At 39.0% G+C, this 24818-nt stretch overlaps 2 protein-coding genes across 2 annotated transcripts; both read left to right on the plus strand.

Moving 5' to 3' along the window:
* The first annotated feature begins 1526 nt into the window (after positions 1–1526).
* Positions 1527–8067, plus strand: capza1a (capping actin protein of muscle Z-line subunit alpha 1a). The gene is made up of 10 exons (XM_037785260.1): positions 1527–1672; positions 3287–3350; positions 3827–3878; positions 3971–4034; positions 4182–4388; positions 4478–4557; positions 4708–4786; positions 4881–4952; positions 5825–5887; positions 6227–8067. Exons 1-10 carry the CDS (start codon positions 1637–1639, stop codon positions 6365–6367), a joined length of 858 nt encoding a protein of 285 aa, XP_037641188.1. The 5' UTR covers positions 1527–1636; the 3' UTR covers positions 6368–8067.
* Positions 8068–10022: 1955 nt separating this feature from the next.
* On the plus strand, positions 10023–24062 carry mov10a (Mov10 RISC complex RNA helicase a). The gene is made up of 22 exons (XM_037785007.1): positions 10023–10620; positions 10717–10822; positions 10934–11124; positions 13951–14192; positions 14298–14544; positions 15142–15279; positions 15377–15539; positions 15746–15897; positions 15984–16154; positions 16670–16817; positions 17870–18031; positions 18574–18677; positions 18802–18899; positions 19820–19918; positions 20142–20250; positions 20341–20458; positions 21562–21753; positions 21844–21915; positions 22126–22251; positions 23030–23118; positions 23436–23554; positions 23746–24062. The coding sequence occupies exons 1-22, from the start codon at positions 10499–10501 to the stop codon at positions 23808–23810; spliced, it is 3033 nt and encodes a 1010-aa protein (XP_037640935.1). The 5' UTR covers positions 10023–10498; the 3' UTR covers positions 23811–24062.
* Positions 24063–24818: the final 756 nt, after the last annotated feature.

Consider the following 24818-nt stretch of genomic DNA (forward strand, 5'->3'; position numbering starts at 1 on the left):
TGCTCATCAGCACCTTTCAACTGTGGTTGAGTTTTCACATTCAGCTGTAAAGTCCTGGTCATCCGACACAGAAACTCACAATATAGAGAGAGCCCAAAGAATTCCGCTGAGTCCACACATCCACACTGAAGGGGTCTCCTGCAATTGAAGATATTTTTATTGTAAACTCAAAATACAGATAAAATGAAATTTACTTATTTCATTGTCATAAATACAACTAAAGTGTATGTCTGAGATCAATACAATTTGGAAAAACAATATTTGTAAGGATCCTTGACATGTTTTCCATCTAGATAATAATAATAATAGACTAAGTTTCCTATACAAACTCCTTTTCTTACGGGGGAAAACAATACAATCTATTTGATTGGATGACCTCAACCTGAATACATAACGGTATTGAGAAACTTTTGTTTATTCCAATGGAAAGGCTCAATGCCATAATAAAAGCTTAAAAGGCTAGTAGTAGCAGCTTCATAAATATACGAAAGTGTTGCCCAGTGATCTACAGTGAGTGACCTGGTTTTACGATGAATGAGCCCACTGGACTATTGTTACTTCTATATAATGCATATCATGAGTGGATTTTCTTGTATACAATAACGTTTAAGGGGTTTGTACGTTTCATATTCATTATTTATTCCCATCATTTATCTTTATTTTCAGTCTTTCTTGTCTTGTTTCTTTCTCTTTATTGTCAGGCCTGTACTATATGATTGGGTCAATTCAATAAAACTTTATTATTTAATACAAAATAAAAAGGCAAAAGCCAAAAGCTTGTGTCAGCTGCAAAGTGGACTGAGCATCCCAAACCTGATCCTCCTAACACATCAGCAAACTATGACGTCACGTGTAACGTTCATGTAATTTCGGAGTTATCGTAATTAGGAGTTTCATAGTGTAAAATAGCGTTCATGACAACATCCAAGTCCCGATTAACTACGAAAATAACACATTTCTAAATGTATTTATTTATTTATATATTTATTTATTTATACATATATATGTATTTATTTATTTATATATATGTATGTATTTATACATATATTTATTTATTCATATATATGTATGTATTTATATATTTATATATTTATTTATTTATTTATATATATATATATATATATATATATATATATACAGTATATATGAATATTTCCCATCTGTCCCATCCATCCCACATGCATTGAACGCATCAGGGTTGCCAGGTTGGGATATTAGCAGCTTCAGTTTGTATGTGAAAGTAATATAAAATAGATGAATATAAATACATTATGAGTTTCATTTAAAAAAAAAAAAATGTTATAATGTAACACATTCAGTTGTCAGTTCAGTAGTCATTTAAAAAAAATATTAAACATTAAAAAACATTATCTTGAAAAAAACAATAATATTAAGACTACTTTTTTTTTTTTTCATCGTTCATTCAAACAAACAAAATCCATCTAAGTCGTTTATTATGTCATTAAATGTATGTATTGTATATATATATATCAGGAGGACAACATGGACAGAGAGCTGTCCCCCCACCACAGGACACAGTGTTTTCCTGGTTGGTCTTGTGGCTGCGTTGGGAGGAGTCACACACAGACCTGGCAACACACCGACAGTCGCTTTGTTAACGCTTCATTGAGCCAAGATGGCAGATTTCGACGAGCTCAGCAATGAAGAGAAGGTATTACGTTATAAATTCATACTGTAACTATTCTATTACCACTAACCTTTGTCTTGATAAATAGCAGTGCTTTATAAAACATAATATGTGAGCATGAAGTCTCAAACAGACCGTATAAGGTGAGTGTTGGTGGAGCTAACCGGGGCAGAGCTGCATCTGACAGCTCACAGCTGCATGTTGTGTTCCTCTAGAACAAATACACATCATGTGTAACTTAGATAACTTATGTACGTCTTCGGTTAAACATATGCGCATATGAGATTGATTTAACATGACTATGAGTTTATAATAATGATAAATGATGAGCTAATGCTAGATGGAAGGAAGTGGAGGTACTTCCTGCATTTACAGTGAGGATAATGACATAACACCCCCACACCCAGTTCACTATAACTCCATGTAGCTGCTTATACATGCCTTAAGAACACCAGAAGTTGAAGTTAGTCGAGTTTGAAGGTGTTTTGTGTTTAGTTTGTATGCCTGTAACGTGTTTATAGCACTGGATTGATGGGACAGATGCAGTGTTATTGGGTCTTACTGGTGCTGCTGCTGCCTCATGCTGCTACATGTTGTAAAATAATGCTTTGCATTCCTAAAGATCATGGTGGGACAAGAGCTTACACATCCCAGCTTTACCTCAGTGAACCTTTAAAATAAATGTAAACAAGTCAGTGTAATGAAAGGATTGAAATCCCCCCCCCATTTTAACCTTTTATTTTAGATATTTACTTCTATCATTATTATGAGACATAAGCACAAATTAGTTGAGCTGCTTGGTTGGAGAATTAGAGTTTGGAAGTGCTTTCTTTCCTGGCTCTGAATGGACTATTCTAGTTAAAACTAGGTTACTCATTGTTATGCCCCTCTCTGCCCTTTCAGCTGGACAGACCCATTTGTAGGTCACTGCCAGCTGCAGCCTGGAGGCTAAATAACCCTGTCTGCCTGACAGATGGCGTCACTGGCACGGCCACACTATAACATGGCAGCGACATTAGGATGTAGGACTGATTAAAAGCCAGGAAGGTCACAAATGAAACTAATGAGGGGGTCATTTGCAACTTCTCTTTTGACTTCCACCTTTCTACGTGCTGCCTGATGGTGTTAAACTCTCCAATACCAAACAGTCCTTACTGAGTATGGCCATATGAGAGCTTGAGAGTACCTGCCGCAACTTCCTCACCCTGTATGCTTACACTTGCATACTGGCTGCTAAGAAAAGCCCTTGGGCGTCAGACCCTGTTCGCCATCTAAGGAGTGGCCGAAATAGAGCCAACAAGCCTGCAGCCAAGAAAGTTAGCAGACCGCTCTCTGCTTCACTCTAGTGGCTACTTGCAGGTTTTTCCACTCTCATATACAGCAATTGCTATACCTCAAAGATAAGATATTCCTTTATTAGTCCCACAGTGGGGACATTTGCAAAGGAGAATTATATGGCTAGACTTTCCAAAAAAAACATGCAGCAGATCTGGTTAGTAATTCAGGAGACTTGTGTTATTCCTCTCGACTACAAGCAAGAAGGGAACTGAATCCACACGTTACACACTGTACTAAGTGATAATGTGATGCCTCTCACTATTTTTAAGTTTTATGACCAGATATTTTATTTATTTCCAGGTGCGTATCGCAGCTAATTTTGTGATGCACTCTCCTCCCGGAGAGTTCAATGAAGTCTTCAATGGTGAGCCTCATTTGTGATTTGACATCTTTAGGACTACCTGCACTTTAGGGCTGGGCGATACGGCCACAATCTTGTATCACAATATAAGTTATTTCATATCTCGATAACAATATATATCATAATATAGCATGTTTTCTGGTAATTCAATAAATAAATAAATAAATAGTCTATATGAAATAACCACATGGTAAACTCTGTTTCTGTATACTTCTGATTGAATTAAATACTTGACAAATGAAAAGAACTTGAGTGCAAAATGAACATAACAGTTTCAATTGAAATAATAGAGAAAAATTAAATAAATAAATATAAGCCTGGCCTATATCACCATAGAAATGATATAGAAAAGTATATACGATAAACATTTTTATATTGTTTTGATGATATATATTGTTATATTGCCCAGCCCTACTGCATTTTGATGTGAATGGAATTTTTTTTTTTAATGCTTTTCTTATGTTGATTCTTCTTTTCAGATGTGCGAATACTGCTCAACAATGATAATCTTCTTAGAGAGGGCGCGGCTCAGTGAGTTTCATGATTTTCTTTTTTTTATGTCTTAAAATAATGAAATTCTAGATGTACATACAACTTGTGGTTTATTTTCTTTTTTGATACAGTGCCTTCGCCCAGTACAACATGGATCAGTTCACCCTTGCCAAAATTGATGGATATGAAGATCAGGTTAGCTTTTTCTTTAAAAAAAAAAAAAAAATCTAGATCATCTACTTTTCTCATTGAACCCACCAAAATGACATCATTATTCTACATTATAAAGGCAATACCTGAGTAAACAGGTGTAGTAACGGCAGGTTTCTCTGTCCCCTGTAGGTCCTGATAACGGAGCATGGAGACCTGGGTAACGGCCGCTTCTTTGACCCTCACAACAAGATCTCCTTCAAGTTTGACCACCTGAGAAAGGAAGCCAGCGACCCCCAGCCCCATGAGGGCGAGGCGGCCCTCAGGTCTTGGAGAGACGCCTGCGATTCTGCCCTGAGAGCCTACGTCAAGGAGCACTACCCCAGTGGAGTTTGCACCGTAAGATCTCTCTCCCACTCTGCACCGCCATCAGCCGCCAGCATTACTCAACAATGAATCACCCACTCATGCTCTTTCATCTGCTTCAGGTTTATGGGAAAACAATCGATGGCCAGCAGACCATTATCGCTTGCATCGAGGGTCATCAGTTTGAGCCTAAAAACTTCTGGTAAGTTGATAAGAGGAGAGTGATCTCATTTTAAACTTGCTAATCAGATTCGCTTAGACAGTAATGTTGATGCAGCGTAGAGGCAGTGATGTGTTAGGTGTGCTTGGGATCAGTTCTCAAGTGTATTCTTCTGCGTTTTTCTGTTTCCAGGAACGGTCGCTGCCGATCTGAATGGAAGTTCAGTGTCTCGCAATCTACAGCGCAGGTGGTTGGAGTCTTGAAAATACAGGTATGTTGAGTCATTAACAGGTGTAGTGTGAGCTGAACTGGGAAGTTAGTTTTGTATTACCGTTGTTTTACATCTCCTCTGTCTTTATTTCCAGGTGCATTATTATGAGGATGGAAACGTGCAGCTGGTCAGCCATAAAGATATACAGGAAGCACTGACTGTTTCTGTAAGTACTGCAGCACTGCCACCTCATATAAAGGGCAGATGAGGTAGTTTGGCATTGGAAAACTCTGAAAAGGGATGTTGAAGAACCAGATGATAAGCAGGAGTAGTGCATACAAGTGGCATTTATTAACAAAAAGTTTACTGAAACAAAAGGCAAAAATTAAACTCAGGAAATTCAATAAAACTCCATTTAAACTGAATCAAAAGAAAGCTGCAGCCTCACAGCAAGCTGCCACCTCCCTTTCCCCCTTCCCCTTACTGCAGTGAAGGGTTAGGTTACCTTCTCAGCGTCACCTAACAGGAACCTACCACCTGCCCAGGTAAATATAGGGTGAGCTAAACTGAACAAGCATCCGAATTCACATAGAATAATGAACAAACCATTAATACAAGCTCTCTAAGTTACTGCTGACATCTCAATCTATCTAGGGGTACCCACACATACCAATGAGTACACCAAACATTATAGGATGTCATTTACTGCAGATCTATCTTACCTATTTTACATCTTAACAGTAACCAGCCCCTCCATGCTAGGAGGACATAATGAGGCAAACCTGTTCCTTGTTTGAGCTGCTGATCTACCTCAACATCCCTATGAGCCCATAAAACAAACTAAAGAACCCTGTGTCATTTATACACCTTACTTGATGATGTATCAAATAAACTGAAACCATTTCACAAGTATTTTAACTTATTAATAGTTTTTCTATTTTAAACTCTGGAGTGTTTTATAGGAAAGCTGAAGCTAAGTGGTGTTGATAATCCAGAAGTAGAGAATAATAGTGTGGATTTATTAGACTATTTTATATTTGATTTATGTCGATGCGTGTTTACATTGCGTAATTAACCCACAAATGTATGTTTTTCCAGAATGAGAGCCAGACTGCAAAGGAGCTTGTGAAAATCGTTGAGGATGCAGAGAATGAATACCAGGTATGGGGAGTTAGGAATAACAAGAGTTGTCTCGATATGTGAATGACAAGTTTTTATTGTTGTGCCACGAATACTATACAAGACACGAAAGATTAATGTAAGCCAGATCCAGAAAACTGCTTACACATATCCAAACACCTGCGCAAAAAGTCCAAAACTCCATTTGAATCATCACAATTTGATTTTCAGACCTACATTTCTACAACAAAACTCATAAATCTCTGACAGAACATGTCCTTTAAAATGTCCAATTAACTGTTGCTGACGGATGACATCATGGTCCAACTTGTTTCTATCTAGAAAAGCACGACTGACGTACTTATCTTTGCTGTCTCTCAGGTGGCCATCAGTGAGAACTATCAGACCATGTCGGACACCACGTTCAAAGCCTTACGCAGACAGCTCCCAGTCACCCGCACCAAGATTGACTGGAACAAGATCCTCAGCTACAAGATTGGCAAGGAGATGCAGAGTGCTTAGAGGACCGAGGCTGTTTGGGTTTATGAAAAATTGGGGAGAAGCTGATGCTCGCGCAAACATGTGTGACGCAATGTTACGTACTGTATGTCCTGCTAAAAGAGACATTTGTTTGGGGTTTTTATAAGAGAATGACAGCTTCCGTTATGCACTACGAGGGGATTGCCTTCATTTTACAGTGACATTGAGTGATGTAACTGTCTCTCATTTGCAAACATATTATTTTTTAACAAATAATGCCTTTAGTAACACTGTGAAAGTTTGGGTTATTCCCTGTCACTGTTAAACACACACAGTTTCTGATCCCTCAGTGCTTCAAAATGGACACATTCTCCCAAAACCCCTCGACTTTTATGTAGCAACTAATTTACACTCCCTATATAACATAACTGATCTTCTTCAAGAGCTTCCAATACCTTCCTATAGTATAGTTTTTTATTAACAGAGGGTAAATACTGTATGCAATTCGATATATTAACTGAGAGACACTTGACGGCACCAAATTACACAGTTTTAGTCTGAGATCCCATCAGTTTATACTGTATGTATGCATCCCTCTGGACGCATGGTTGTAGCCAAAGCATAAATATTATTTTTCTTTTCCCATTCACTGACCGTATTTTGTCTTCGCCCTTGAAACTCTTTCAGTTCTCTTTGTTATTGAGAGACATTTTCGGTGATAATCCCTCTATAACCCCCCCGGACTGATAAAGTATTGGTGTCCTCCTGCCAGCTGTTTGCCTTTAGCTTTTGCTATATTTTTATACAAACTGTAAGTACATTTATTATTCATGAAATAAAAATATGATCTTCAAGCAATTTGTGTTTTACATCATGTGTGGAGTTTAGAGAGCCTGGGCACCAAATGTTCACGCTCTAACATATCTCTTTTTTTGGACTAAATTTGACTTGTTTTGGGCAAAAAAACAAAATTGACTGAAATGTAAATGTATTCCCCACTAGACTTACATACCTAACACCAGGTAATTAAAAATGAAGATGAATAAATAACTGAATATAATAGAAGCTCTAACTGAGTTTGGTTGGCAGCTTGTGAGAGTTTTCTTAGGTGGGTGGGGTTGTGCTGGGGGAATTTGGACTAATAATCTCAGTATTTTTAAAGTCCTGAAATATATTTTGCTGTGTTGTTTGGCAGTGGCATTATTAAAATATGTAAATTCATCTGTGCAGACCAAATTTCATTGAGATTTACTTGAAGCATACACAGTATGTGACTGAACACTGTGCATTATGAATATAACATCTGTCCTGGTTTTAAGTTTCATGTCCATAACCAAGTATGTATTCTGCTGTTTCTATGTGCACTGTGGACTTTGTGTGTCAGCACTTAGGTAGTTAATATTGTCAACTTCTATCCCTATTTAATTTTAATTGCAGCTGAAACAATTAGATTTAACAATTGATTTATTGATTAGTTGATACAAGAGAAACATATTATGCATTAATATGATCATTTATCAAGCAAAACATCCAAATTTTCAAATGTGAAGATTTAGCCTGCTGCTTTTCTGTGTGCAGAAATACTGTGTGTGTCACTAGAAACTGAATTTGAATCCTTTATATTTCAATTTGAATAGCTCAACTTGAATAATTGCATTGAAAAACTGAATCTGAACAGCATAATTTGAAATTGAACGTATTAGTTTGGAACTGAATTCCAATAAACTTGAAACTGAATGCAATATGAAATTGAATTGAGTTGCTCTGACGCTGTATTTGTATCTGTGGTCAGCATTGGCCTCGCAAGGTTCAGGGCTGATTTAAAACAGTAGATGGTGTGTTGAGCCATTTTGAATCCATGTAATTCCGATTTGATAAGAACTGTCAATATTAACATCAGCATTGATGTGTTTCATCACAGTACAGTCATATCATTTAGTTTACAGCTCAAAAAAACATGTTGAAGTGTGCAGTACCTCTTAAAATAATTCCTATAAACCTTTCATAAAGGGTGACTTATCAGAAAGTTACTAGTAGAGATCTCTCTCTTCAGAGGTCAAATCTTGTTCCTATTTTCAGGAAGTTCTCCTACAAATGCATCTGTTAGATTGGGATACATCATAGACACTTGTCCTCTTAAGGGGGAGATCAGAGATCTAATATGACTGGGTGTGCCTAAAGAGCTCCAGAACATTTAAGGGCAGTGTGTAAACATAGATAAAAGAAAAAGGAAGTCAGAGGTTCCCACCACCAACCTATAAAAAAAACAAATAGTGAGGAAACTAAACTACAAACAAAGCCGTGAAAACTGAACTACCAGAACTCCCATCCTCAAAAAGAAATGAAGAACCACGACATTCAGAAGGCTGTTCGGGGCTGTTGTCCTCCCGGCCCTTGATCAACTCCTGGTGGATCTGGGAGTCAAACGGGGCCTGTGGAAAACCACAAAGAGTTTCCACCTCAGATATTATTCTAAGATGTTCTATCACACAGATATATAACATCCCTGTTTAATTCAATGACTTCTACAGGTTTGATCATTTCTAATATTCATTCAAACATCAGATTAACTGAAAATGCATATATATATATAATTACAAATTATGAATTAATTGCAATTGCATTAATTCTCCCGCTTTTAATAAACGCAAAAAGATTTGTGCAGACAAGCTTCCAAACATTAGGCTTTTTTACCAATCCTTCTTAAATAATATTAGTCAAGTCAGCCTGAATTTAAGTCTAAACTGTTCTCGGGGCATTTGTTTTATTATTTCTTTTTACAAAGGAAATATGCAGAGTATGCAAAGAGTGATCTATGCACTTGGAGGATTTTGTTTTCAACAATGACAAAATGAAACAGTGTGAATTTAAAAATCAAAGAATGAATAGTAAATCCTATTTGCAGAGTACAACAGTAGATGAATCAAATAAAATGCTAAAATATAAATAACACATGTGAACCCACATTTATCTCACCTATAAGTAAAAATCAGTATACCATACCACAGCAGATGATGCAAAGCTTTTAAATAAAGATAACATTTCTTATCTGCCAAGAAGAAAATCAGCCAGGTGCCCATCTATGAAATATTGTTTTGCCAATAAATCCTTTTTCCAAATAAATCAGTTTGGGGCTAATTCAAAATTCAGCATTAAAGTAAGGCTATATATATTATGTGTCATAAATATATATATAACTTTATATATATATATTTATAAAACTTTTATATATATATATATATTTATAAAACTTTTATATATATATATATATATATATATATATATAATAAATCAATGTCAACATGTCTGACACATTGCATTACTTATCCTTTGGCATGATATTTCCAAGTCATCAATATTATCCAATAAGGCTATAATGAATCGTTTAATGCAGCTAGGTGTATTTTAGAACCATGACAATTTTGTTTTATTATAGTATATGATGTATTTGAAATAGATGGAAACGCCCATGACTTTTCCATGACTCCACGCACACACAGGGCTGCTCTACTCGGCCGTGTCTAGAAGGTAACCCGCGAGTTGGGGGAAACTCTCGCGTGATGATGATGTCAAGTAGTTAGGATGTGTCGTCGGGGCAGAAAATCTCGCGAGAGTTTGTGCAGATCTCAGATTAGATGTAGCAATTTGCGGGTAACCTTCTAGAGACACTGCTGTAGCCTAGGTTACAGCCCAGGGAGTGTCAACGTGGTGTCAACAGTAACATGTGCATGACGCATACTCGCTATAAAAGCCGGGGGGAGGGGAATTTAAACTTCGGCAAAACTTTAAAAGAGAGAAACATAAAGACTTAAAGTTGTTGGTTTCAACTATATATACTTTGTACTGTTAATGCGGTGTTTTTCGCTTTCCTTTTGTGTGAAACAATAACAGACGCTCCCTGCATGCAGGAGACCGCTCACAGGCTGGAGGTTTGAGCTAAACTGCGCGGAAACAGTTGATTTATACATCATTTAACTTCATTTTAAAGCTACAACATGAATGAAAAATGCCGTATGTTACGAACATGTATGGAAAAGTCCCAGCGGATGATTCACAACCATTAATACCGGAGCAGTTGAGTTGATAACCGGTGATAGCTGATGAACTTCCTCATTGAGTCAGCCGCTAGTCAGCAGCAGCAGCAGTCAGTCAGTCTGGAGCCAACACGGCAACATGTCGTCGCTTAAAGACTCACTGGAGTCCGGACTGGACTTCATTGAGTTCCTGGGGGACAGAGTGTCCACCACCAGCAAGAAAGAACTCCGGGACATCTACAACTCTGAGTTTAAGCGCAGGTAAGCTGCAGAAACAGGTGTGTGATCACGTGCGTGTTTGTTCCACCATGCTGCTGTGTATAACACCACTATCTCTGTGTATGTTCATGTTCACAGAGAAGGAATAAAAGACCCCACCTTTCACTCTGTCCTCCATACTCTGCTGAGGTTCAACAAAGCCCACATAAAACAGGGGAAAATCTACATAGATGCCAAGCCTCAGGTATGGATGATGAGCTGTCATTTCTCTTGGAAACAAGACTGGACATGTTTTTTGTGGAAAATGCAGAAGCAAAATAAGGAAGCGTGTTATTTTTAATATCTCTTGTGGTAGGTTCGAGTGTACTGTGACCAGTGGAGGAAGCCCCGGGCCCCTCAGGCGCCACACAGTCCTGGTTCTGGCCCTCAGAAGACGGCTGGGACACCTTCACCCTCCCCTGTGACCCCCTTGACCCCTGTGACCCCTGTGCTGACCCCCAAGAAGAAGCTGGCCACGGAAGTCCTTCGCAAGTTGAAGGCGAACAGGTAGATTTGTATAAGTATTGGGAAAAAAAAATGTATTTCTTTTTTTCCAAACATAACAAAACACAAAAAAATAATAATTATATCTTACATTTAACATTTAATATGACCATACATAAATACACACATACACATCGCCTCCCTCTCCCACACAGAGACAGATCCAGCCTTCTTCCCACCCCTAGAGGTAAAGTTACAGAAAAAATAACATAAAAATAATATATAAAATAATTTAATTAGTTAGAATTAAAAGTAATAAGTACTACAGTTCATGGTGGTAAGATAGAAACCTTAAATAAATTAATTAATTAATTAATTAATTAAATAAATGTGGAGAAAAAAGAAAAAGAAAACAGCACGTGGAAAATAATAATTATTATGTAAGTAAATACCCTAGAAAGGTTAATAAGATTGTATATAAGTGATCCATGGATCCCATATCCTATAGAAAAGCTGTGGGCAACCTCTTATAGCATAGGTTATTTTTTCCAAGGGAGCACATGAATTTACCTCATTAATCCACTGAGTAATATTAGGGGGATCCTCATGATTCCAGCCGTTATTGCCAGGTTAACAAAACCCCTTATCCTCTGGGAGGGAAGATTCAGATCAGTCAGGTCTCCCAACATAGTAATCACAGGGGAAAGAGATATTTTCCTTGGTTTGTATTAGTATGTATTATATGTAATGCTGTAAAATGTTTGTTACCATAAAATTATTCTTTATTGAATCAAGTGAGACATTTTGAAAAAGTTCGCCTAAGTGAAGTCCATTTTTCATTGTCAGCACGTCACATTAAATTTGATTTGTCCAGAACCATAAAGTGACAATAATAAAACAGGTGCCCTTCACAGAAGAACACATAAAGTTTAATAATGGGAGGTGTGTTGAGCATGACTGCTGTAAAGGTATAGGGGTGAAGAGTCCAGGCTGGTGGCCTTTCAAGGTTCAGCTTTATTGTCATTATGCAACACAGGATTGCACAGAGCAATGCCGTTGTAGCGTGTACACAGAAAACATGTAGACAAATACTCAAATTGGATTAGAATAAAATAAAATGGGCAGTAAAATAGAACAAAGTATATAAAAGTAGCACTAAAGGAAGAAAGAAAAAAGGAAACTAAATTATATTTACAGGAAGATGTACTTTACAATGTTAATGAGCATAAAAAGACCAACATAATAGAATAGTTCAATGTAAAATTCACATATGCATTGCAATGAATAGACCAGTATGCAATCTAGACATATCTATGATGTGTTTATGAGAAGAGTCGTTTATTTCCGGTGGAGTGTGGAGGATGAGGATGAGTTGAGGAGTCTGGCAGCCTGAGGAAAGAAGCTGCTCTGTAGTTTGGTGATACGGCAGCGTATGGGTATCATCTTTTAGAATCTTTTGGGCTCTGCGCAGGCACCTCATCTCACCGATATCACCGATGCTCTGTAGATGGGTACCAGTGATGTTCTGGGAGGTATTAATCACCCGCTGCAGAGCCCTCCCGTCCTCCGCTGTGCACATCCCTAGCCAGTTGTGATGTTTCCAGTCAGGAGGCTTTTTATATCTCCTCTGTAAAAGTTAACAAGGACTTGGCGAGGGAGTTCTGCTTTTTTGAAGTTTCCTTAAGAAGTACGGCCGTTGCTGAGCCTTCTTTATCAGGGTGGATTATGTGTCATGTCCATGACAGGGAAGCAATCATTTTGACTTTTCACATGCAGCGTTTATGATTAGGGCTGTGTATTGGCGAGAATCTGGCGATACGACATGTATCACGATACAGGGGTTACGATTCCATATATTGCGATGTATTGTGATACTGTAAGCAAGGCGATATACAGTATTGCAATTTTTTAAATCAGATTTTAGAAAAACTGTCATAGTTTAAAGAACACACCACCATATGTATAAAATCTAATAAAAAGTTTACCTTTTTATGCAATCATGACAGTGGGATTTGCATTTATCACAGAGGGCATATACACTAGGAGGCTGCATATCTTTGCAAATGAAATAAAGTATTGACTGAGTTCATCTTTGAGTGTAAACTATTAATTAAAAATCATTACAGTGTTTTTGAGAACCGATACAGTATCACAAAACATAATATCGCGATAGTCGATATTTTCAATATTTTCTCACAACCCTATTTATGATAAGCGTCGGCATGGTGCTGCAGTGGTTAGCGTTGTCGCAACGAGCTTCTGGGTTCAACCCCGCCGGGGCCTTTCTGTGCAGAGTTTGCATGTTCTCCACGTGCTTGTGTGGGTTTCCTCAAAGACATGCAGGCTAAATTGTCCATAAAAGTGAATCTGAGAGTGAATGACTGGTTATGTGTGTCAGCCTTGTGATAGACTGGTGACTTGTCTTGGGGTGCCTTAGTGAATCAGGGGTTAAGGCACTAAAGATGAACTGTGTCCCCAGTTTTGCCGGGGACCTTTGTAGTGTTCCCCCTCTCTCTTTCCCTCATTCCTGTCCTATCTCTACCGATGGCTATCAAAAAGTCTTAAAAAGCATCATCCACAAATTAAATAAAACCCTTGAAGAGAAATAATAGGGGATAATAAACTTTTTTTTCACTAAGATTCTGAAGATGCTCAATGAAATGTTTATTTTTTTCTAGGGCAATTTTGCATGTATCTGATATCAGACAGTCTATAGAGACAACAAACAAGGGGAGATATAGAGAGGGGGACATGGAAGTGTTGACATGCATAGGCCCACGACCAGAATCAAACTGTGAAAGTTACAAGATGCACTCACTTTGGAGTATTTTAACACCATCTTATAGTTGCAAGTTGTAGCCTGATCATGCCTCTCTCTCTCTCTCACAGGAAAGAGTTGACAGCCAACAAGGGGGGCATTGAGATCACCTCAGACCCCACGCAGAGCCGTGGAAAGGTTCAGATCATCGTGGAACGCCTGAGGGAGGCGTTCATCCTCAGGTTCCACATCGCAAACAAGGGCCCAAACTGCATCCACTTCACCTTCTACACCGCCCTGCACAAGATCCGCTGTTTCACTCTGGAGGATGAGAGGAGGGTGACCAGAGTTTGTCCGCTGTTCCTCTGTCCTGGTGAGACTACGAACACTCCTCCCCTCTGTTTGCATTAACTAAAAACACCCTGAGAGGTAATTAATGATCACTGCTCCTCCTCTGCCTCCTTCTCTCTTTTCACAGGAGAGAGCTATGAGGTTGTGGTTCGATACACGCTCAACCACTATGGATATTTCCCCGCCACAATGTACTTTGAGTTCTGCCCGGATCTGCCAGGATCCGCACCCTTTTGCATTGTGAGGGAGATGGAAGCGGTAGCCAGGACCCCGCTGGCTGTGGAGCTGGGGCCCATTGCTCCGTACAAACCATATAAGGTGGCCTCATACAGGCCTGTTGGCACCGTGGTAGTGGAGGGAGTACCTCCTGAGAGGTAAGTTAGTAAAAAACTGATCATAAACCAGTTCAGAACTCAAAATAGAAATGCACTTTTATGCCTGTTACTAAAAAGGAACTCCACAGGTTTGACACATTGAGAGGTCTTTTGTGGGTCCAGAGGGAGCTGCATTAAGTCTTCTATATGCAGCGTTGTTTGGGTCTGAAAACTACAAGTTTGAAATGAAAAAAAACAGTGGGTGTGGAGTTAGAAAGAAGTGAGCTCAACAGACATCTGTAACCCACTCATCTCTGCTTGAGGCTACCAACTATAGGCGCTATATAAATGCAGTACATTTACTGTTTTAAAGAAAAGAAAATCATGCTGGTCCCATAGTTTAAGAATTAATGTTGCGCGGAGTGTAACAGATAAACACAGCACACTGTCTTAATATCTCTAAATTGAATGAGAGCAGACCTCCCCAGCAGCAGGAAATCCATAATTACAGATTTCAGTAAAAAATATTTGATTTGTGAGCTGGTTGACGCAATTTTCCTCGGTTATAATTGAAATTGATCAACAAATGGGCCCAGAACGGTTACTGAAATTGTGTTTTTATTCATGCATGATGTGTTTGTGTTTTGTTCTCTACAGCTCTGCCCAGCCTCTAAAGTTGACGGTGAAATTAGGAGACTATAAGTACCCTCTTTACCTAAAGGCACTGGCTAAACAAGGGATGGAGGACACGGAGTACCTCTCTCCAGATGCCCGGCAGAAACTGCCATCAGTGAAGTGAGAGAACGACCTCATTATTTACAGCTAACCCACTATTTTCTGGGCTTAACTCCCTCATCATCACAATGATTGTGTGCGTGTGCTGTATGTCCAGGGGTCTCCTCAACTCTGCCTTAAAGATGAAGACGTACGCTCATCGATTTCACCTCCTGCTGCACCTGGAAGAGATCCAGATGGAGTTTGACATCAAGAAGTACGACCTCAGCAAGCAAACCATGACTCTGGACCAAAAGAACAAAAAACTGCTCACACTCAGAGTAAGGAATCCTCTCAGTACACATCTACTGTTTTTAAATAGCAGCAACGGAAAGTCCATATCTCTGCTTCCTTTTGTGTGGTGTTATATTATTTCTATATGTTGTTGTTGTCCTCTGAAAGTTTGCCGATCTACTGTAAGTTCAGTGTTTGAAATTAATAAAAGACGCATAGCAGAAAGAAGGCCAACACTGATATTCTCCAACAGGTTCCTGGTGTTGCTGAGAATCGTCCATCTGTATTACGAGGAGATTGTCTGAGGGTGTCCAAATCTGGAGACGTGATCGAGCCGATCACTTGGTACATCGGATATGTTCACAGAGTGGAGCTGGAGAGCGTGAAGCTGGGCTTCTCGAAGAGGTACGAGCTGGACTACGGATGTTTGAAACCCAGTTTACGTCTCAGACTGTGAATAAAGCATAACAAACCTTCCTCTCACTTTTCAGGTTGCTGCAGTTTTTTATCAGCAATATGAAGTTCGACGTGGAGTTTACTATCAACCGGTACTCCTTGAAGCTGCAGCATCGGGCGGTGGACTTGGCAGCAAAACATCAGCTCGAAGAAGTGCTGTTCCCGTCCGGTGCAGCGGCTGCTAATCTCTCCATGCCGAAGCTCAGGTTCGCTGCCGGTACACATAAAGTTCATGCATACAGAACGCCAAAAACACTCATAGACATGGTATCATCTACAAACACACAAAACTAGCCATCTCAAAGTGCTGTATGTCATGTACTTGTAGTGCAGATAAGCTTCAACTGTCTGGCTTTGGTGATAAAAGTGTATAAACTCCTAATGATGACTGAGTGTGCTCAGCAGCCTTCGCCTCAGCTCTCTCTGGGCACTCATCCACCGTATCGTACCAACAGGCTGTTCTTTGGTTTAATGCCATTAACTTGCCTCAAGTGGTTCTTGTAAAATATGGAGGATTATGTTGGCTGAGGACCACAGACAATGTTCACGGTTATCTGCTTAGACTTGATTGTAACAATACAAATGAGGTTTTCATCTACACATTTTGAATGTTTTTCTTAATTCAACCTTATGTTTAGCCTCTGCTCCACATTTTTTACTTTAAAAGTGTTCCACCAATTAGCGAGGTGTAAAGATCCGTTCTTCTCATATTACTCTCCAGGATGTTCAACTGTCAGCTGGAGAACAACCCAGAGCAACATGCTGCGGTCCAGCGCATCGTAGCCGGATCATCGAAGCCCGCTCCTCATCTTGTGTTTGGGCCTCCTGGAACTGGAAAGACAATCACTCTTGTTGAAGCTATGCATCAGGTATTAAGTGTTCAAGATGTACTGTTATTAGTTTGCAGTTTGACCCTGAAAACGAATGAACAGCCTCCCTCTATATAAAATGGGGCAATCATTTTAGGTTTGGACTCTGACAAAATGACATTTGATGACCAAACAATTAGTTGAGAAAATTAATAATTTGCAGATTAATCAATAAAAAAAATAATCAGTAGTTGCAGCCCTAATATGAACACACTGTTATCTGCCAGAATTACAGATTTCTGTGTTTGTCTGAGCTCTTCTTACTGGGTTGAAGTGGGCGAGAAAAAAAAAAGGTGATGTTAGTTATTGCCATCTTCCATCAGATTTTAACAACATAGGAATAAGAAATCTGTCACGGAAACATAACTGTCAGTCAAATCTGATCAATCCACATACACACAGTCCCCGAAGGACCAGATTTGATTGGGTGAAGTACACTCTATAAATATATATACATTATATCTATTCATATCTATGAAGTGAATCTATAACTAAACATGATTTCAAACTTGTTGCTTATTTAGTCATAAATATTAATGTTGAAGACAGATACAATGCAAACACAAAAATACAAAAAAAAACTTTTGCTATCGTGGAAAAAAGAATATAAACTCTCCTATTAATAATAAGATTATTACAAATATAATTTGTGGGTGTGAATGGAGGAGCTGTTCATCAACAAAGTAAGAGACAGCCACATAAAGGATACTTCATTTTCCATAAAGCCTAGGCTAAAAGTAAATGTATTCAGTAAGATAGATCACATACTGTGGGCTTGATATTTCCTTCCATAAAACTGGATGTGTAGACTGATGAAAGGTTAAAACATCTGTTATGGAAGTAAATACTTCTGTAATGGGTCTATGAAATGAATCAATCAGTAATGCACTAATTTGTTTTTTATTATGCATGATTTTATTGTTGCTTTCCAGACGCACAAATTGCTACCTAAACCGACACTGCTGTTGATCTAAAAAAAAAAAAAAACAAGGCATCAAAAATATTTTGTCAGCAATTCTAAGTGATGAATTTGACTTTGCTTCCATCGACAGGTCAACAGGGCGGACAAGTCGGCCCGCATCCTCACCTGTGCTCCTTCAAACAGTGCATGTGACCTCCTCTGTGAGAGACTGATGGCACACTTGGATCCTCATCAGATTTTCCGTATGTACGCCAGCAGCCGAGACCCGAGAAGTGTCCCCAAGAACCTGCTGGTGAGCATCAGCTGCCATGTTTACATCCACAGGATAATCTGGTTAACTGGCCACAAACAAGCTCTTAATTTAGCACAAATTTGAAATTTGAGTTTTGGATATCCTGCGATTCAAAACGCTTACTAACACGAATGATCTAATTAACTAAATGTGTAACCAGGTGTATGTGAGACTCATAACATTTTGAGTTTAAAAGTAAAACCAAAATTGAAAAATGTTTACATGTCACAGTAACTCAAGCAAGTAGTCCCGCATTTCAACAAGATTCCTCATCACAGTGATTAAAATCAGTGAGTGTACCAGTTTGATGGGAACAATTCTTGATGCTTGTTGCTCCAGATGTTGGTGACTTGAGTAACCAAGTAAAGAACAGATTTGTTCTGCATATAGTCAAAAGCATTGTTGTAAAAGTGTTGCCTGTTTACCAAAACTACTTTGTGGATCATAAATAAAGAATTGTAATAGTAATTTAAGGATGGCTGGATGGAAAAACCTGTCAACTGAGCTGTAGATTAACTATATTTTTCTTTTGGCTCTTCCAGAAATACTGTAACTGGGACCAGGCACAAGATCGTTTTGTGTTTCCAGAGAAAGAAATTCTGGTGAAATACACCATCGTAGTTACAACTATGGTCACAGCCGGCAGGTAGGTTGCTTGTCTACAGTCATTATTCAGTATTTGGCATCATTCTTTAGTGTTACACACCATGAGTCCTGTTACACTTGCATATTGCTATCGTAAAATCTCTGCTGTGTGTTTCTGTTTTCAGACTGGTATCTGGAGGAATCCCAGTCGGCCATTTTACCCATGTCTTTGTGGATGAAGGAGGCCAGGCAGTGGAGCCAGAGTGTGTCATAGCCATTGCAGGTAAATACTGATTATCTGAATTATCAAGTCTTTTGTTTTGGTGAAACCTTGATGAAAGAGTTAAAAACAGAGGCATATTTTTAAGATGCATGCACACACACTAATAGAGTACGTGCACGGTGCTTCCATTCATCAGTCTGACTTATGACTTTGACATCTTTGATACTGTGTGTCTGATTTTGATCAAATCTGCGGGATCTTTTCATCACAATCTAGTGCATACAAATCATATTGTGTTAATGGTGAAGATTAAGTTTTCACATTTTCTTGATGTCTTATGATGTCTCAGACTTAACTATTTTTATTCTCACGAGGATACTAGAAATAAATGTCATGTCTGTCACACTGTAAAGAACAGTGTACACTCGCTTAGAATAAGTTCTTCTGATGGAGAAGAGGAAGAGTTGAACAGATTTCTCCTCAGTCAATGTACAGAACTTGATCCAGATTTCAGTTTCTCTCCTCCTGTCTCTTCTCTGAAAGCACACATCCTCTTAATCGCTGCCAGCAGCAGGCGATCAGTGCCGTTCATGAGCCCAGTGACGGAAGTAGGAATGTGGAGGACAGAAATTTCTCAGCATTTGTAGCTCTGTACATTTTCACAACTGTGTAAACCTCGCCAGCGGCTGCAGAAATGGCTTTGCAATTTAAAAAAAATTTAAAAATTTGGGAAACGCCTTCCCCAAAAGTCTGAAAGAAGCTTTTCACTGCTTCCAGACTCCATACGGCCCTTCTCAGAGTATATATTGATCATAAGACAGACTAGCAGCACATTTGTAAGATCACCTGTCCTTACACATTGCACTGTTTCAGTTAAGGTAATCTTCTGATTAAAGGTCATAATGTATATGTTTGTAAGAGCTATACCAGTGGTGGAAGTTCTGCATCTCGTCACTGATTGGTTGGATTTGTGTCATCAGGTCTGCTCAGTGCAGAGAAGGGTCAGTTGGTGCTGGCAGGAGATCCCAAGCAGCTGGGGCCGATCCTTCGATCCCCTATTGCACTGCAGCATGGACTCGGTGAGACGAGGGGGGATTACCTTATTTTGTCTTGATGTATTCTGTTGCACACCTGATAGTAGTTGTTTTTACTGCTAAAAGTGTAGGATAGAAAGCTTAAACTGTCGCTTGTGCTGTCTTCTTTTTCACAATGTCTCAACTTAACCACATGATTCAAGGATATACATGTAATACATACATACATAAATACATACATGCTGTGACAATGATTTTCCTTCTTTAGGGCTTTCTCTGCTTGAGAGACTGATGAAAGAGAACACTCTATATCAGAAAAGTACAGACTCTGGGCACTTCGACACCCGCTTTGTCACCAAACTGCTGCGAAACTACAGGTGCGTCTTTCAGTTTCCACCTCCATTTTGCTCGTTGTAGTTTTGATTAAAGCTCTTCAGCTTTCTGTTTTTTCTCCTTTCTTCACTCAGGTCTCATGCTGCCATCCTGAAAGTCCCCAATGAGCTGTTCTATGAGAACGAACTGCAGGTGTTTGCTGACCAGTGGGAGCGGGACACCTACTGCAACTGGGAACATCTTCCCAAAAAGGTGTGGGCCGCAAGGACATTTAGTTTTTTTAATTTCTCAAAACTTCTGAAATGATCTCAATACAGACATCATCCCGATACACAGCAAAGCATTCTGTAAAGTAAATGTTTTAAGTAAATGTTCGCACAATATTTTTTTTCAAACTGTTGTTTTTGTCATGAACACTTTCACGCAGAATACAAATATTATGCGGCAAAAAAGCAGCGTAATTTTTTTTTTGGAACCTGGTCAATTTTTCATAGTTTTTTGTACCATTAATAAAGGCATCAACCAATCACGTTGTGCGGAACAACTTGAGTTGCGCCTTTATTTATGAAACAACACGTAGGCTCCGTAGTCCGAACCAAAACGGCAAACTTTATTACTCCTTTCAGCCTTGACAGATCCACTCCTTCCGTTCTTACCTTTCACAATAAAAGCCCTAGACATATAATATTCGCGTATTTCGCATTTTCGTGTAGTTTATTCGTCACGCTCCCGGTGTGTAAAGGCCTTTTTAGAGTGATTACATGTCAAATGGCTGGACATATATAACTACAGTTTATTTACATATAAACAGAATACAAAAGATGCGATTGAGTTGCATTATGGGAAGTGTAAGATCCAGGGTTTTTGAAACTTGACCCATACCAGGGACTTTAAGTCAGGATACCTCTGCCTCTGCTAAACTGATTTTGACCATTTTATCTGCTAATCTGTCTCTCGAAAGTACCCAAACTTTATGGAAGAGTGTCCTTTAATTATAATTAGTCATAAGGCATCAACAGCCACATTATATGAATGGACTGAACACAGAAACCAGTCTTAGACTGACACAGAAAACAAGACAAAAATCATTGCTACAAACTTATAATAGAAAGAAAAAATCTCATTTTGAAACAGTGGAGCTAAAATGCAATGATAGAAAAATCAAAACTCTCATTAGGATAAAAGGGAAAAGCGCCATTTAAGAAGGAATGCATCTTTTAGGGCAGACGAGCATGAAACAAAAGCAGGCAGTGAGTAAACAAAAACTAAATGGGACATAGTGTAAACAAAGTACACAGATCACCAAATAGCATGTAAACCACGTGGATAACTGATAATTGCTCACATCACTACAGGGTTTCCCGCTGATCTTCCACGGAGTGATGGGGAAAGATGAGAGAGAGGCCAACAGTCCCTCTTTCTTCAACGTGTCTGAGATTGAAGTTCTGGTCAACTACCTCACCAAGTTGATGGAAACACAAGGGAAGGAGGGTCTCCCTAAACTCTCTGCCAAAGACATCGGCATAATTGCCCCCTACAGGAAACAAGTGAGTCCGCGCGGTGTTCATTTGTGTTTTTAGAGATGTGGAAAAAAGAGTTTTAACTAGTCATCGTTAACATACTTACTTTTCTAACAGGTCGAGAAAATCCAAAAGGCACTGAAGTTGGTCTCAGCTCTGAAGCGATTGGGTGATCTCAAAGAGCTCAAGGTTAGTAATGCTGCTGTAAATACATCACTCTGTATCAGCTGGAGGAAATACAAGGATGCTTATTTAACATCTCTTCTGCACAGGATCAATACGTGCACATTAAAAGATTTTGTTCATTTTCCTTCCATGTACAAGTGTAATGAAATAAATAAGGATTGTGTTCAATCAGTTATATTATTTGAAATTGGCTGTTTCTCTTCACGGTATCAGGTGGGGTCTGTGGAGGAGTTTCAGGGACAAGAGAGGAAGATCATCATGGTCTCTACCGTTCGCAGCAGCATCAACTATGTCAGGATGGACAAAGACTTCAACATTGGATTCCTGTCAAATGAAAAGGTGTGGTATATTCCTTCTAGGGCCGTCAATCGATTCAAATATTTAATCGCAAATTAATCACACATCTTTTTTATCTGTTAAAAATGTACCTTAAAGGGAGATTTGTCAAGTATTTAATACTCTTATCAACATGGGAGTGGACAAATATGCTGCTTTATGCAAATGTATGTATATATTTATCATTGGAAATCAATTAACAACACAAAACAATGACTAATATTGTCCAGAAACCCTCACAGGTACTGCATTTAGCATAAAAAATATGCTCAAATCAAAACATGGCAAACTCAAGTCCAACAGGCAACAACAGCTGTCAGTGTGTCAGTGTGCTGACTTGACTATGACTTGTCCCAAATTGCATGTGATTAGCAAGGGGAGACTCGTGGGTACCCATAGAACCCATTTTCATTCACATAACTTGAGGTCAGAGGTCAAGGGATCCCTTTGAAAATGGCCATGCCAGTTTTTCCTCATCATAATTTAGCGTACGTTGGGAGCATTATTTAGCCTCCTTCACGACAAGCTAGTATGACATGGTTGGTACCAATGGATTCCTTAGGTTTTCTAGTTTAGATGCCAGTATTTTCACTCTAACTTTGAAGAGCCCGCTACAACCTAAAAATCGTAAATTTCATTCATGCGTTAAAGAAATTAGTGGCGTTAAAACTTAACTTTGACAGCCCTAATTCCTTCCTTTATATAAAGTGATAATAAAACCAGCAGGATAATTGACTATGCTTCTTGTTTCATTTTCTATATGTGTTTATCTACTCTGCAGAGATTCAACGTGGCCCTGACCAGAGCCAGGTCCCTGTTGATCGTTGTGGGAAACCCTGTGATCCTCAACAAGGACCCCACCTGGGAGAAGTAAGGCAAAGCAGGCCGCATTACAAAATACAACAAGAGCATTCTTTCTGTCGCAGTACACTGACTTAAGAGCCTTGTATGGAGACGTGATGTGATTATTGAGATTTTGAGTGCATTCTTGACCATTGAAACAGTAGATGTCGACAAAACAATCTCATCACAAGGTCGATTTAGTAACGGTTCTGGAGCTTATCACACATCTTCTTCAGCAGATGAAGTTTACACAGTTGCCATGGAGCTTTAGATGTCAATATTTCCTTTTTTTTTTTAGCACTACAAGGACTTGTTTTGCACAATTTGTGGTTTTTCATCTGCAGGTTCATCAGCTACTGTGTGGAGGAGAAGGGTTACACCGGATTTGACTTTGAAGACGCAGAAGGAGAGGACGATATTGTGTCAAGACTGGCAACCCTGAAAATCAACGTGGATTCTGACAGTGAGTACAGATATAATAACCTCAAACAGATGGCCTTCAAGTGATGCTAGGCTGGATCATTACCAGCTGAAATAGTAATAATTGCATCTGAACAAAACATTTATTCACTCTAATATCACTTGCACAAAGCAGTCATGAAATATTCTGCTAGTGAGAAACTAAAGTTGTGTGTCTTCGTGCATTTGTCCTAGATCCTGCAGAAGAGGCGAGTGCCCTCCAGCAGTATGTGGACCCTGAGTGGAAACATGAGCATTAACATCTCCCTGAGACAACCAACATGAATATAGAACCATTTGCAGTGACATCCTTAAAAGATTATTACATGTAAGTGCTTAAAGATGCGTAGCAAGTTTAATTTTTCCTCTCTATGAGGTTTAAACACAATATTGACATCTGTTGTTTAAAGCTGCAGTTGGTAACTTTGAGTAAATATGATATGAAAATTGCATGACACAGGTAATATGAAAAAGAAAATTATGTGCCTCTGTGTCCTCCGGTGTCGTCTGGTGCTCCTAATGGTATTTGCAAGATTTCACAGCAGTAGGAAAACAAGCAATCGGAGCCGAGCTGGAGCTGTCAATCACTGCTCGCGAAACTCGCAAACTCTGATCAAACTAGACAGCGCTGATCAAATATGAATAAATATTCTGTGACTGTAATGCCTATTTCTCACCTCAGATGTTATCAGAAACATATGTTAGTGTTCTGTTTGGTTGTAAAATGAGAGTTCGCTCCGTCCGGAGGCGGTGCTTGGTTTTGGCTCCAGTGTTTTCAACATGGCGGCTGGGTCACAAACTTTCTCATTTTACAGCTAAACAGTAAGCTAAAATATGTTTCTGAAAACATTTGAGGAGAGAAATAGGCATTACAGTAACAGAATACTGATTCATATTTGATCAGTGCTGCTTAGTTTGAATGTTTGATCGCAGTTTGCGAGTTCCGCGACCAGTGATTGACAGCTGCGTTAGAGACCGCTCGGCCTGATAGGTTGTTTTCCTTCCAATCTTGCAAATGCCATTAGGAGCACTAGGAGGAGGCAGAGGAACATCTGTCTCATGCACTACTGTCAGGACATAGTGACGTTTTTTATAAAAATAACTTTTTATCACATTTGCTCAAAGTTACCGACTGCAGCTTTAAGTATATATCCTTTTTATGGACTTTTCATAAAAGAGCAGTTGTATATTTTGGTGCAATGAAACAATGCTTGGTTTTTGATGACTATGCCAAAATGAACCAGTGAATCTTTTGTTCTTGACATTTC

The sequence above is a fragment of the Sebastes umbrosus genome, chromosome 1, assembly GCF_015220745.1.
Source record: "Sebastes umbrosus isolate fSebUmb1 chromosome 1, fSebUmb1.pri, whole genome shotgun sequence".
NCBI classification, from domain to species: domain Eukaryota; kingdom Metazoa; phylum Chordata; class Actinopteri; order Perciformes; family Sebastidae; genus Sebastes; species Sebastes umbrosus.

What these genes read in the sequence shown, in the direction of transcription:
- mov10a (XM_037785007.1), top strand. Translation starts at nt 10,499, where the DNA reads ATGTCGTCGCTTAAAGACTCACTGGAGTCCGGACTGGACTTCATTGAG. An exon ending in AACTCTGAGTTTAAGCGCAG is followed by an intron (nt 10,621 to 10,716) that starts GTAAGCTGCAGA and finishes TCATGTTCACAG; the next exon opens with AGAAGGAATAAAAGACCCCA. An exon ending in TTGTTGAAGCTATGCATCAG is followed by an intron (nt 16,818 to 17,869) that starts GTATTAAGTGTT and finishes TTCCATCGACAG; the next exon opens with GTCAACAGGGCGGACAAGTC.
- capza1a (XM_037785260.1), top strand. Translation starts at nt 1,637, where the DNA reads ATGGCAGATTTCGACGAGCTCAGCAATGAAGAGAAG. An exon ending in AGCTCAGCAATGAAGAGAAG is followed by an intron (nt 1,673 to 3,286) that starts GTATTACGTTAT and finishes ATTTATTTCCAG; the next exon opens with GTGCGTATCGCAGCTAATTT. An exon ending in ACCCCAGTGGAGTTTGCACC is followed by an intron (nt 4,389 to 4,477) that starts GTAAGATCTCTC and finishes CATCTGCTTCAG; the next exon opens with GTTTATGGGAAAACAATCGA.